The 13,891-nt window shown below is 38.3% G+C and overlaps 1 protein-coding gene across 1 annotated transcript in view; it reads left to right on the forward strand.

Moving 5' to 3' along the window:
* LOC122810818 (complement C3-like) overlaps window positions 1-13,891 on the forward strand; it is a 1,708,896-nt gene that overhangs the window by 674,509 nt on the left and 1,020,496 nt on the right. The window contains exon 14 of the mRNA XM_044082377.1: window positions 13,083-13,244. Within this exon, the coding sequence (XP_043938312.1) occupies window positions 13,083-13,244 (162 nt within the window). The remainder of the gene's footprint in view (window positions 1-13,082; window positions 13,245-13,891) is intronic.

Raw genomic sequence — 13,891 nt, forward strand, 5'->3', positions numbered from 1 at the left:
CAATATACCCAGCATCCCTCCTCAGCACATGTCCAAGCCAACGTAATCTTTCCTTTCTGGCTTTGTCTCCAAACCTTTCATCCTGGGCTGACCCTCTAATATACTTATTCCTAATCCTGTCCACCCTTGTCACACCCAGTGCAAATCTTAACATCTTTAACTCTGCCACATCCAGCTCTAACTCCTGCCTTTTTGTCAATGCCACTGTCTCCAACCCATATAACATAGCTGGTCTCACTACCCTATTGTAGACCTTCCCTTTCACTCTTACTGGTAGTTGTCTGTCACAAATCACTCCTGACACTCTCCTCCACCCACTCCATCCTGCCTGTACTCTCTTCTTCACCTCTCTTCCACACTCACCGTTACTCTGAACTGTTGATACCAAGTATTTAAACTCATCCACCTTCGCCACCTCTACTCCTTGCATCCTCACCATTCCTCTATCCTCCCCCATCATTCACACACATATATTATGTCTTAGTTCTGCTGACCTTCATTCCTCTTCTCTCTAGAGCACATCTCCATCTCTCCAGGGTCTCCTCCACCTGTTCCCTACTCTCACTACTGATCACAATGTCATCTGCAAACGTCATAGTCCATGGGGACTCCTGTCTGATCTCATCTGTCAACTTGTCCATCACCATTGCAAATAATTTATTTATTTATTTATTTACATCTGTTGACCGGGAGTGTCCGACTGGACGTAGGTCCATTTTCAGTGGAGGCCTGAGGAGAAAAGCTCCACAGTTAAAATAAACAGACATTAGTTACATTGGATTACATAGTGATTAACAACTTAAAATAGCAATTACTTACAACATATTTACAGATGAAGAACATAGTACATCAGTAGACAACTAGAATCTTTATCTGTGAAGTACATAACAGACATTAACAAATGTTACAAGAAGAAGTTCCTGCTGTATAATAAGTACTAGGCTTATGAACATCTGAGCTTGCAATAATCAAGGTAGTTAGTGGAGTGGAAAGAAAGGTAGTGGTTGGATAGGGTGGGCGATATTAGAGTGGGAGTTGCAAGGGCATAGCCAGCATGTTTTTAGGTGCGCTTTTAGTAAAGTTTTGAAGTGGGTGCATGATAGTATGGAGGTAATTGTGGGTGGAAGGGAGTTCTATAATTTGGCAATGGTGCAAGAGAATAGTGCTTCACCAGCAGAGTTATTGGCTTTAGTGATCTGCAAGAGATTTTTGTTGCTGGATCTTAGTAGGCTGGTGGTGCAATAGGGTTGGAGTAGATTCTGGAGGGATGGGACATTTAGTGGATGGTTTACTAGTTTGTGGGCGAGTGAGAGACAGTGGTGACTACGGTAGGATGCCCCTGTGGCGAATTTGGCGATTTTGTTGTAGCAGGTCTCTAGCTTGTTTAGATCGCATTGCCTTAGGTTGGCATATATTGGAGAGGCATAAAGTAGGGTGGAGATAAGGTGGGAATTTGCTATTGAAATCTTTGCTGCTTTAGTGAAAAGTTGTTTATTTCTATTATTATTTTTATTTAATAAGAAAGGGCTCAGAGCTGATCCTTGATGTAATCCCACCTCCATCTCAAATGCATCCGTCACCCCCACTGCAGACCTCACCGCTGTCACGCTACCTTCATACATATCCTGTACCACTCTTACATACTTCTCTGACACTGCCGACTTCCTCATACAATACCACAACTCCTCTCTAGGCACCCTGTCATATGCTTTCTCTAAGTCTACAAAAACACAATGCAACTCCTTCTGACCTTCTCTGTACTTCTTCATCAACAATCTCAGAGCAATCATTGCATCTGTAGTGCGCTTTCCTGGCATGAAACCATACTGCTGATCACTAACCATCACATCCCTTCTTAACCTAGCTTCCACTACTCTTTCCCATAACTTCATGCTGTGACTGATCAATTTAATCCCTCTGTAGTTAGTACAGCTCTGCACATCACCCTTATTCTTAAAAATTGGTACCAAAACACTTTTTCCTCCATTCCTCAGGCACCCTCTCACTTTCCAAGATTTCATTAAACAATTTGGTTAAAAACTCTACTGCCATTTCACCTAAATACCTCCATGCTTCCACAGGTATGTCATCTGGACCAACAGCCTTTCCATTCTTCATCCTCTTCATAGCTATCCTTACTTCCTCCTTGCTAATCCACTGCACTTCATGATTCACTATCTGCACATCATCCAACCTTCTCTCCCTCTCATTCTCTTCATTCATCAACCCCTCAAAGTTCTCTTTCCATCTCCTCAACACACTCTCCTCACTTGTGAGTATGTTTCCCTCATTATCCTTTATCACCCTTACCTGCTGCACATCTTTCCTAGCTCGGTCCCTCTGTCTAGCCAATCGGTACAGGTCCTTTTCTCCCTCCTTAGTGTCCAACCTTTCATACAACTCTTCATATGCCTTATCCTTAGCCTTCGCCACCTCTCTCTTTGCCATCGACTAAGCGCTTTCACCAAAGATGGCTTCTTCAGAGTCAGTGTTTTACAAAAAACATATACATTTTATACTCTTCAAACACAATGACTTCACCTTGTAAATCAATAAACTACTCCAATTAGTCAATTAATCAATAAACATTGCTCAATACTAAATACTAAATAGTAAAACAATTCCTAAAACATAATTAAAATTCTCTCAACAGTTCTACTAATCTAATAAGAATAAAGGTATAAAAAATATATACACAAACAGTAATATATATAAAATAGTTGTTCAAAATCAACCCATTCTATATATACCATACATATAAATCTTCAACCATTTATGTAAATATACATTTTATTAATCCCACTAAACATTTTAAAAAATGACATATGTAATATATTTCATTTGATTTGTTTATGTGTATGCATATACATTAATCTTCATTGTATTTTGTTTATTTTCTTTTGTTTTATTTCATTTTATCTTATTTTGTACTGCTGTTAAATTATACAATACTGGCCTTAAGTTTCAAAACAGGTTTTATAGAGATGTAATCGCTAATACCAGGGTATCTAGTGGCGTTTAATCTCAACTGCCACATAGTTTCTAAAAATGCTACCCTGTTTCCTATATCACCACCCTGTTCTAGCAATACTCTATCTATAATGAAGAGCACAAACTTCTTAAATTTCTTACAATTAATACTGGGAATGTAAAGTGCATTGTGAGAGTCTTTGTTCTTAATAGCTCTTACATGTTCGACCATCCTATCACGTAACCTCCGAGTGGTCATGCCTATGTAGAATGCTTCACAGGTTACACAAAAGGCCATATAGACTATGTTCTTTGTGTTACAGTTACATTTTCCAGGGCAAGGTAAAGAATACCCCCACCCTTTAACACACACATAACACCCTTCTGCTATGTACCTGCAGCTTCTACAATGACCACACTTGGACATCCTAGATGCTCTACCTTTTCCTCACTTTCCAAAATACCTTTCAAGTTGTTCCCCTTACTATAAACAATTCTTGGATGAACACCTAAGATATCCTTTGTGGCATCACTCAAACAATACTCCCACATCCCTTGTAACACCTTAACTATTTCGTCACTTTTCTCATTAAATTTCAACACAAAGCATGTTCCACCTGCTTGTTTCTTGTTTTGTCCCTCTTGGTTAATCTCTGACACCTTTTCCCCCCATAAAATGGGTGAATATGATGAACCTCTCCGTTTGTACACTTCCCTTTTCAATCTTAGTAACAACCTGAGCGGGTAACCCCTATCCATTAACATTCCTATTAACTTGAACATTTCCTGCTTAAATAAACTTTCCTCACTCACCAGTCTGGACAATCTCACCATCTGCCCTTTTGCCACCCCTTTCCTTTGATGGAATGGGTGGCAACTTTTAAAATGTAAGAGTGAATTCGAATAACTGTCTTTTCTATATATAGAACTAGCTAGACCTTCTTCACTCTTGACGAGTGCTATGTCCAAATAATTGGTAGCATCCTTCTTCCATTGGAAGGTGAATTTCAAAAAACTGGTGGTGCTGTTTAAATACTCAATGAACTCATAAACCTGGAGTTCATCTCCCTTCCATAAAATAAGCAGGTCGTCCAAGAATCTGTTGTACAAAATAATGCTCTCCATAAATCTCGATGGGAGAACAAAAGTTCTCTCCCACGTTAGGAGAACCATATTAGCAAATATAGGGGCACACCTTGCACCCATAGCCACACCAGAACACTGCTGAAATGTCTCCCCTTCAAATTTAATAAAATTGTTCAAAAGAACCATCTCCATTAAATCACAAATTAAATTAATTCTACCCTTATCAACCTTGTTACTCGTTACCAAGCTCTCACGAAACATATCCAAACCCTCCTTGTGCGGGATGGTAGAAAACAAGTTGACCACATCCACAGTTAAGAAGCTGTAGTCCCTGAAATCTTCCTTGACATCCCTAAGTCTTTCAAGGCAGTGCCAAGAATCTCTGATCACATGCGGCACTTCCTCCAACACTTTCTTGCACATAAAGTCCACAAAGGAGGCCAAGGGTTCAGTCTTCGAACCCTTCGCTGCTACAATCGGTCTAAACTGCAACTTGGCCACACCCTTGTGGACCTTGGGAATCCCAAAAATGTTAGGTAAAACTGCATTCTTAACCATCAAATAGTCATATTCAGTTTCAGAAATCATACCTTGAAAGAGGGCATCACACAAATATAATTCAATCCTTCTATAGGCAATATTGATTTCATTTCTAGATACCCTCTTATAGGTTTCTTGGTCCTCCAAAATCGACATCATAGATGCAATGTAGTCCACCTTGTCCATCAAAACCATTCCCCCACCCTTGTCTGGTTTCATACACCTAATATTACCAGCTTTCTGAAGTTCTTTTAACAACAACCTTTCTTTTGTACTTAAGTTGTCAACCAAAAAATATTTTTCTTTACAAATCTTCCTGAACTCAAATTCTAATAATCTTTCAAGAGCTGTGACCTCACTACATGGTGGAGGAATAAAGGTGCTTCTCCTTGAAAGAACCTTACAGCCAGTAGTTTCAACATTAATACCATCTTTTTGATTCTCGTGAAAATACATTTCCAAGTTTAGTTTTCTTATAAACAGCTTCAAATTGACTAGTAATTGCGCAACATCAAGTTTGAAATTGGGTACAAAGTTAATTCCTTTCGTAAACAATTCAAAATAAACATCGTCAATAATCTTGTCAGTGTAATTGTATATAAAGTACTCACTCTTCTGTAAAACTTGACAAGTCATGTCTGTGTCAACACTTATAGAATCATTACAAAGCAAGTTCTTGGTGCAAACTCCAGATGCAACATTAATTGAATCACCCTGCTCAAATTCAATGTTACTATTAAGCAAAACAGTCGTATCAAAAACCTCAATCACATTGTTAACTTCCATGACTTCATTTTCTTTTTCTGTATGTGTATCTTGTACCCTAGACTGTACCCCCCCGCTTGTACAATCAATATCGCATTCTAATCTACAATGGTTGAAAATCTGTGTATGCGAAGGTAACGTAGTGCCATTGATACAATCAATAGTAGTAGTACAAACCAAGGGAACACCTTGACTTTTGTGTCCAAAAACATCATTGTTATAAGTCACACCACAATCAATCAATACTGCGCATAGTGCTCTTCCCTCCCCCACCCCCTGTGATGTTTGTCCATAACCATTGTCTTCTGTGCCTTGCTTTGCAACCTTTTGGACCTGCGTGGCCCCATAGGTGGATCCAAAAAATCGTCGACCTCCTCGAAAACCTGGTCGACACTGTCTCCACTCATACCCACTGGTACAACATTGACTTGGCCAAAGTCACATTCACTAACATGAGAAAAACGGTTATTCCCCTGGGAGGTGTGGGGGTTAACATTGGAGTGTAATTCACCCCTGTACTTGTATTTACCTGGCGGATAAGCTGTATTACGTTTGTAATCAGTTGTGTCCCTTGCCAGTTTTTTAATTTTAAGTGCCACATTTTTGTTCACAAAACCACCAAGCTTTTTAAGCACATTGTTAAATTGTACCTCGTGCTGAAAAAATAGTAAGTCTGAACAAATGCTTTTATGAAGCTTTAAAATGTCCTCTCGAATAGAGAGCAACTTGCTAGTGTTGTTTTTGATAATAATGCTTAGCATTTCAAGTCCCGTTTTGTCAAACAAGGCAATTAATTCTGCATAAACTTCTGTGCCAAACTCAATGCCCATGGGGAGCTTCCAAAGCCTAAGCCCCTTGGGTACTTGGTTAAGCTCTTTAGAGCGAGCAAGAAAAAGATTGTCCAATTGCAAGGCTTTGTATTTAGTACATAGTCTTTCATACCTGTTAATCTGCTCTTTCAACGACAGTGGCACTGTATGTTCCAGCCTAGTAGTGACTTCCCGGTCAATCAATTCAGGCTCCTCGAACCACGATAATAAATCTTCAAACCGGACCTCACCATCACGTCTCAAACAAGGAATACGCTGCTCCAGTGCCAACGTCACGCTCCCATTCGGGCCTACCGAGGATCCTACCCCGGAGTTGGAAACAACCTCAGAGAAAGTAACCAGAACAGCCGACCTTTGCCCTGGCGGCAAACTAGAGCCTGAGGTAGCCGGAAACACAGTCCTTTGCCCTAGCGGTATGCTAGAACCTGAAGTAACCGGGGAGTGTAATGTGTATAACTCTACCTCCGAGTTAGTGGGGCTGGAAACACCCGGTGCTTTGTCCTTCTCACACATAAGGAGCAACTTGTTCACAGCAGTTGAGATCTCTCTCTAAGTATAGCCTCCATACGGCCCAGCACAGTATGCCAACGAACTGAGGCAGAATCGAGCGACAATACAAGAAAAAACTTCCCAAAACAAGGGCAAGCAAGTAAAATAAGTGACAAAACAACATGATCACTGCCACAGAAACACCAGCAACTAACCAAGCCTTGGAAGAAATTCTTTTTATTCCACCGACTAAGCGCTTTCACCAAAGATGGCTTCTTCAGAGTCAGTGTTTTACAAAAAACATATACATTTTATACTCTTCAAACACAATGACTTCACCTTGTAAATCAATAAACTACTCCAATTAGTCAATTAATCAATAAACATTGCTCAATACTAAATACTAAATAGTAAAACAATTCCTAAAACATAATTAAAATTCTCTCAACAGTTCTACTAATCTAATAAGAATAAAGGTATAAAAAATATATACACAAACAGTAATATATATAAAATAGTTGTTCAAAATCAACCCATTCTATATATACCATACATATAAATCTTCAACCATTTATGTAAATATACATTTTATTAATCCCACTAAACATTTTGTTCTCCCATCGAGATTTATGGAGAGCATTATTTTGTACAACAGATTCTTGGACGACCTGCTTATTTTATGGAAGGGAGATGAACTCCAGGTTTATGAGTTCATTGAGTATTTAAACAGCACCACCAGTTTTTTGAAATTCACCTTCCAATGGAAGAAGGATGCTACCAATTATTTGGACATAGCACTCATCAAGAGTGAAGAAGGTCTAGCTAGTTCTATATATAGAAAAGACAGTTATTTGAATTCACTCTTACATTTTAAAAGTTGCTACCCATTCCATCAAAGGAAAGGGGTGGCAAAAGGGCAGATGGTGAGATTGTCCAGACTGGTGAGTGAGGAAAGTTTATTTAAGCAGGAAATGTTCAAGTTAATAGGAATGTTAATGGATAGGGGTTACCCGCTCAGGTTGTTACTAAGATTGAAAAGGGAAGTGTACAAACGGAGAGGTTCATCATATTCACCCATTTTATGGGGGGAAAAGGTGTCAGAGATTAACCAAGAGGGACAAAACAAGAAACAAGCAGGTGGAACATGCTTTGTGTTGAAATTTAATGAGAAAAGTGACGAAATAGTTAAGGTGTTACAAGGGATGTGGGAGTATTGTTTGAGTGATGCCACAAAGGATATCTTAGGTGTTCATCCAAGAATTGTTTATAGTAAGGGGAACAACTTGAAAGGTATTTTGGAAAGTGAGGAAAAAGGTAGAGCATCTAGGATGTCCAAGTGTGGTCATTGTAGAAGCTGCAGGTACATAGCAGAAGGGTCTTATGTGTGTGTTAAAGGGTGGGGGTATTCTTTACCTTGCCCTGGAAAATGTAACTGTAACACAAAGAACATAGTCTATATGGCCTTTTGTGTAACCTGTGAAGCATTCTACATAGGCATGACCACTCGGAGGTTACGTGATAGGATGGTCGAACATGTAAGAGCTATTAAGAACAAAGACTCTCACAATGCACTTTACATTCACAGTATTAATTGTAAGGAATTTAAGAAGTTTGTGTTCTTCATTATAGATAGAGTATTGCTAGAACAGGGTGGTGATATAGGAAACAGGGTAGCATTTTTAGAAACTATGTGGCAGTTGAGATTAAACGCCACTAGATACCCTGGTATTAACGATTACATCTCTATAAAACCTGTTTTGAAACTTAAGGCCAGTATTGTATAATTTAACAGCAGTACAAAATAAGATAAAATGAAATAAAACAAAAGAAAATAAACAAAATACAATGAAGATTAATGTATATGCATACACATAAACAAATCAAATGAAATATATTACATATGTCATTTTTTAAAATGTTTAGTGGGATTAATAAAATGTATATTTACATAAATGGTTGAAGATTTATATGTATGGTATATATAGAATGGGTTGATTTTGAACAACTATTTTATATATATTACTGTTTGTGTATATATTTTTTATACCTTTATTCTTATTAGATTAGTAGAACTGTTGAGAGAATTTTAATTATGTTTTAGGAATTGTTTTACTATTTAGTATTTAGTATTGAGCAATGTTTATTGATTAATTGACTAATTGGAGTAGTTTATTGATTTACAAGGTGAAGTCATTGTGTTTGAAGAGTATAAAATGTATATGTTTTTTGTAAAACACTGACTCTGAAGAAGCCATCTTTGGTGAAAGCGCTTAGTCGGTGGAATAAAAAGAATTTCTTCCAAGGCTTGGTTAGTTGCTGGTGTTTCTGTGGCAGTGATCGTGTTGTTTTGTCACTTATTTTACTTGCTTGCCCTTGTTTTGGGAAGTTTTCTCTCTTTGCCATGCACCTCATCTCCTTATACTTCTGTCTACTTTCTTCATCTCTATGACAATCCCACTTCTTCTCTGCCAACCTTTCCCTATATACTCTCCTGTACTTCCTCATTCCACCACCATGTCTCCTTGTCGTCCTTCCTCTGTCCAGATGTCACACCAAGCATCTTTCTAGCCGTCTCCCTTACTAGCTCTACTGTAGTTACCCATCTATTTGGTAACTCTTCACTGCCACCCATTGCCTGTCTTAACTCTTTCAAATTCAGGAATGGGTATTTGTGGCTACCCATAACTTTTGCAAATTGTCTGTGATTTTGCTTCAAAAATATTCAAATTCAGGAGGGGGTATGTGTGGCTACCCATAACTTTTGCAAATTGTCTTTGATTTTGCTTCAAATATTTGCCCTGTCCCACAGTTTTTTTTTCTGATAAATCAATCCATAATGCCAGCCATTTGAGTGGTATGCTTATTATTTATCAAAACATGCATGCTGATGCAAAACTTGCTGTTCTATTATGTTTTAAGTGAATTAGAGTAATATTTAAAAATTGTTCCTGATTATGTGCACAACATTATTTTTGTCTTTGTCCAGAACTGGTGGCCAGGTAAGCTAAGAGGTACAGTGCTGCTCCAAAACATTCAGATCTAAATTATTTCTATTGTTTTTTTTCTTTGGCAGACCTGAAAAAGACTACTAGGAGGTTCATGCTGCTGATTTGTTTGGCACCATTTTTGTGTTTATTGCTACTGTTTTCTTTGAAGGGGACTGGAAAATTAACATCAATGATTTTTTTATGGTTGCCACGGTATCTTAGTTCTTTCCTTATATCTTTGTATTCTGACTATTTTAATGCATTAGAATCACTAAGTGGTTATTATAGTTTAATGGATCCCCAGAATCCACTTCAGGCCCCTTTTATATGAGTCATGCTAGACGTAAGGAAATCATTTTTTTACCTTCCATGTAAATAGATTGACAGTAGTGTGAGTAACAAACATCTCAAACTGCTTCTGGAACCTACTTGAATGTTCACTTTTTTGCTTGAATTACACTGATTTGAAATCTCAGAGTAGCTTTTACCGCTTAAAAGTAGTTGTTAATGCTTAACAAAACAAACTAGCTGAATTGTATGTTTTAAGGAGTCCTACTTTTTACTCTATGTACTGACAGATCCGTTCCTCCTGAGGCGTCAAATCTAACATTGTAATCCAGGAGCTGTTAACTGACCACTCTTGTGTCAGCTGTAACATTGTAATCCAAGAGCTGTTAACTGACCACTCTTGTGTCATATGTAACATTGTAATCCAGCAGCTGTAAAATGACCACTTGTGTGTCAAATCTAACATTGTAATCCAGCAGCTGTTAAATGACCACTCTTATGTCAGATCTAACATTGTAATCCAGCAACTGTTAACTGACCACTCTTGTGTCAGATCTAACATTATAGTCCAGAAGCTCTTAACTGACCACTCTTGTGTCAGCTCTAACATTGTAATCCAGAAGCTAACTGACCACTCTTGTGTCATATCTAACATTGTAAATCAACAGCTGTTAACTGACCCCTCTTGTGTGAAATCTAACATTGTAATCCAGGAGCTCTTAACTGACCACTCTTGTGTCAGATCTAACACTGTAATCCAGGAGCTCTTAACTGACCAGTCTTGTGTCAGATCTAACATTGTAATCCAGGAGCTCTTAACTGACCACCTTTGTGTGAGATCTAACATTGTAATCCAGGAGTTGTTAACTGACTACTCTTGTGTGAAATCTAACATTGTAATCCAGGAGCTGTTAACTGACCACTCTTGCATCAGATCTAACATTATAATCCATGAGCTCTTAACTGACCACCTTTTGTGTGAGATCTAACATTGTAATCCAGGAGCTGTTAACTGACCACTCTTGTGTGAAATCTAACATTGTAATCCAGGAGCTGTTAACTGACCACTCTTTTGTCAGATCTGACATTGTAATCCAGGAGTTGTTAACTGACCACTCTTGTGTCAGCTCTAACATTGTAACCCAGGAGCTGTTAACTGACCACTCTTGTGTCAGCTCTAACATTGTAATCCAGGAGCTGATAACTGACCACTCTTGTATCAGCTCTAACATTGTAAACCAGGAGCTGTTAACTGACCACTCTTGTATCAGATCTAACATTGTAATTCAGCAACTAACTGACCACTCTTGTGTCAGATCTAACATTATAATCCAGGAGCTAACTGACCACTCTTGTGTCAGATCTAACATTGCAATCCAGGAGCTGTTAACTGACCACTCTTGTGTGAGATCTAACACTGTAATCCAGGAGCTGTTAACTGACCACTCTTGTGTGAGATCTAACATTGTAATCCAGGTGCTGTTAACTGACAACTCTTGTGTCAAATCTAACATTGTAATCCAGGAGCTGTTAATTGAGCACTCTTGTTTCAGATCTAACATTGTAATCCAGGAGCTGTTAACTGACCACTTGTGTCGGATCGAACATTGTAATCTAGGAGCTGTTAACTGACCACTCTTGTGTCAGATCTAACATTGTAGTCCAGGTGCTAACTGACCACTCTTGTGTCAGATCTAACATTGTAATCCAGGAGCTGTTAACTGACCACCCTTGTGTCAGATCTAACATTGTAATCCAGGAGCTGTTAACTGACCACTTGTGTCGGATCGAACATTGTAATCTAGGAGCTGTTAACTGACAACTCTTGTGTCAAATCTAACATTGTAATCCAGGAGCTGTTAATTGAGCACTCTTGTTTCAGATCTAACATTGTAATCCAGGAGCTGTTAACTGACCACTTGTGTCAGATCAAACATTGTAATCTAGGAGCTGTTAACTGACCACTCTTGTGTCAGATCTAACATTGTAATCCAGCTGTTAACTGACCACTCTAGTGTCAGCTCTAACATTGTAATCCAGGATCTGTTAAATGACCACCCTTCTGTCAAATCTAACATTGTAATCCAGGAGCTGTTAATTGACCACTCTTACTTCTAATTTAAAGAACTTGTAACAATTTAAACTACTTTTGCTATTCCCAAGTTTCTGCAGTGCAAAGATGTGTGCTTTACTTTGAATGTTGCTAAAATGCTGTATTTGTTTAAATGTATTTTATAGTTTTCCTCAGATTATGGAGAGATCTGATAATTGGCTGAGAAGTTGAAGTTTTGAGCTACAATTCCTGTGGTATAGGGTTTGAATCCCTCAGCCCTTGTTTGTCTACTGTGTGACCTTGAACCAGTGACTTAACCAGATGTTATTCCTGGATCACCCCTGAAAAGGAACTGTGTGTCTAGTGGACCTACCTGGTCAACAGATAGGCAGTCATTTTCCTTACAATGTAGCACAGAACTAAATTAGTCCATTCTGTTCTTGAATTTAGGTTAATGATATTTGTCCATGACAGTTTTCCACCTATGTTGTATTGGTAGTTACAACCTTGACTTGTTACACTGTGGATTACCAACTCTTCATCTAAACCATATTCCTTGTATATGACAAATTCATAATTTTTCTGTGTTGTGAATATTGCCAGGATTTGTAAGATTATGTCATTCACTGTTTTTTTTTTCCATAGAGAAATCATCTTTCATTTTTAACAGTAAATTATGGTTACGTTGTTACTGTTTACCTTGCATTCTATACATTACTGGTATAGTGTGCCCCTATTGTGCCGGTATAGTGTGCCCCTATTGTGCCATGTCTTTAAAAGGAGCCGAGAGCCATCACTGACAATAGCCATGTAAGGAGAAATGGGTTAATGATAAACAGAGCCAAGTGGTTACAGCAAGTGTGAGTGGTAGCAGAAATAACTGATAACGGTAGGGCTGTTAATCACCTGTGATAAGACAGGTAACTTCTAGTGGTAAGATATACACCTGTCAGTTATAAAATAGGTATGTATCATCAGTAAAAAGTCCAACAGAGCAAGTAACTGCCAAGATTAGGACAGGTTACCAAAAAACTGTCAGCAACAGCAAGTAACTAACTGTTTGTTTTTACACAGCTGCAAGTCAAACCAGCAGAGGACAGAGACAAATTAATTCAGGAACCAATGAAGAAGATGAAACTGAAGCTCACTGGAGATCCAGGGGCCAAGGTTGGGCTTGTTGCTGTCGACAAGGGTGTGTTTGTCTTAAGTAAGAAGAACAAGTTGACCCAAGCGAAGGTAAAGCTTGACCACTGGAGTTGGCTATTATCCAGAATGTTACCATGTCATCTGATTCTGTCATGCATTCCATAGCACCTGTTTTTACGTATTTACTTATTTGTTTGTTAATTTCTTCACTTCTGTCTATCGATCTATCTATCTATCTATCTATCTATCTATCTATCTATCTATCTATCTATCTATCTATCTATATGTCCAACTGGCCATGCAAGACTCCTTTTCAGAGGTGGCCTGGGAAGGAAAACTCCAAAGTAATTTACAATGAAACAGCAATAGACATTCCAGAAAACCATTTAAAGCACACAGTAATAGGCATTGAAAAATAATTTACAGCACACAATAATGTAAACACTGCCAGTTTCTACAGACTACAGTGCTTGGATATGTAAGGTTATGCACTCCAAAACTTATTCAACTATACAGTGGTGACAAAATAGCCATTACTATTAACATTTGATGCAGAGAGAGAGGAAGACATTCACAGTGTATACAAAAAGAATTCTAGGTTGTGGTTCAAGAGCTTTTTAGAAATAGCAGAGGTTTGTGGAACTGTAGGTGAAAGAGGTTGTTGTAGAAAAAACATAGACGGCATCCATAGTCCATGTATAACAGTATTCATGATTCAATCATAAGGCTAAACAACC

This window comes from Protopterus annectens, chromosome 9.part0, assembly GCF_019279795.1.
Source record: "Protopterus annectens isolate FY-2018-M chromosome 9.part0, PAN1.0, whole genome shotgun sequence".
Lineage (NCBI taxonomy): Eukaryota > Metazoa > Chordata > Ceratodontiformes > Protopteridae > Protopterus > Protopterus annectens.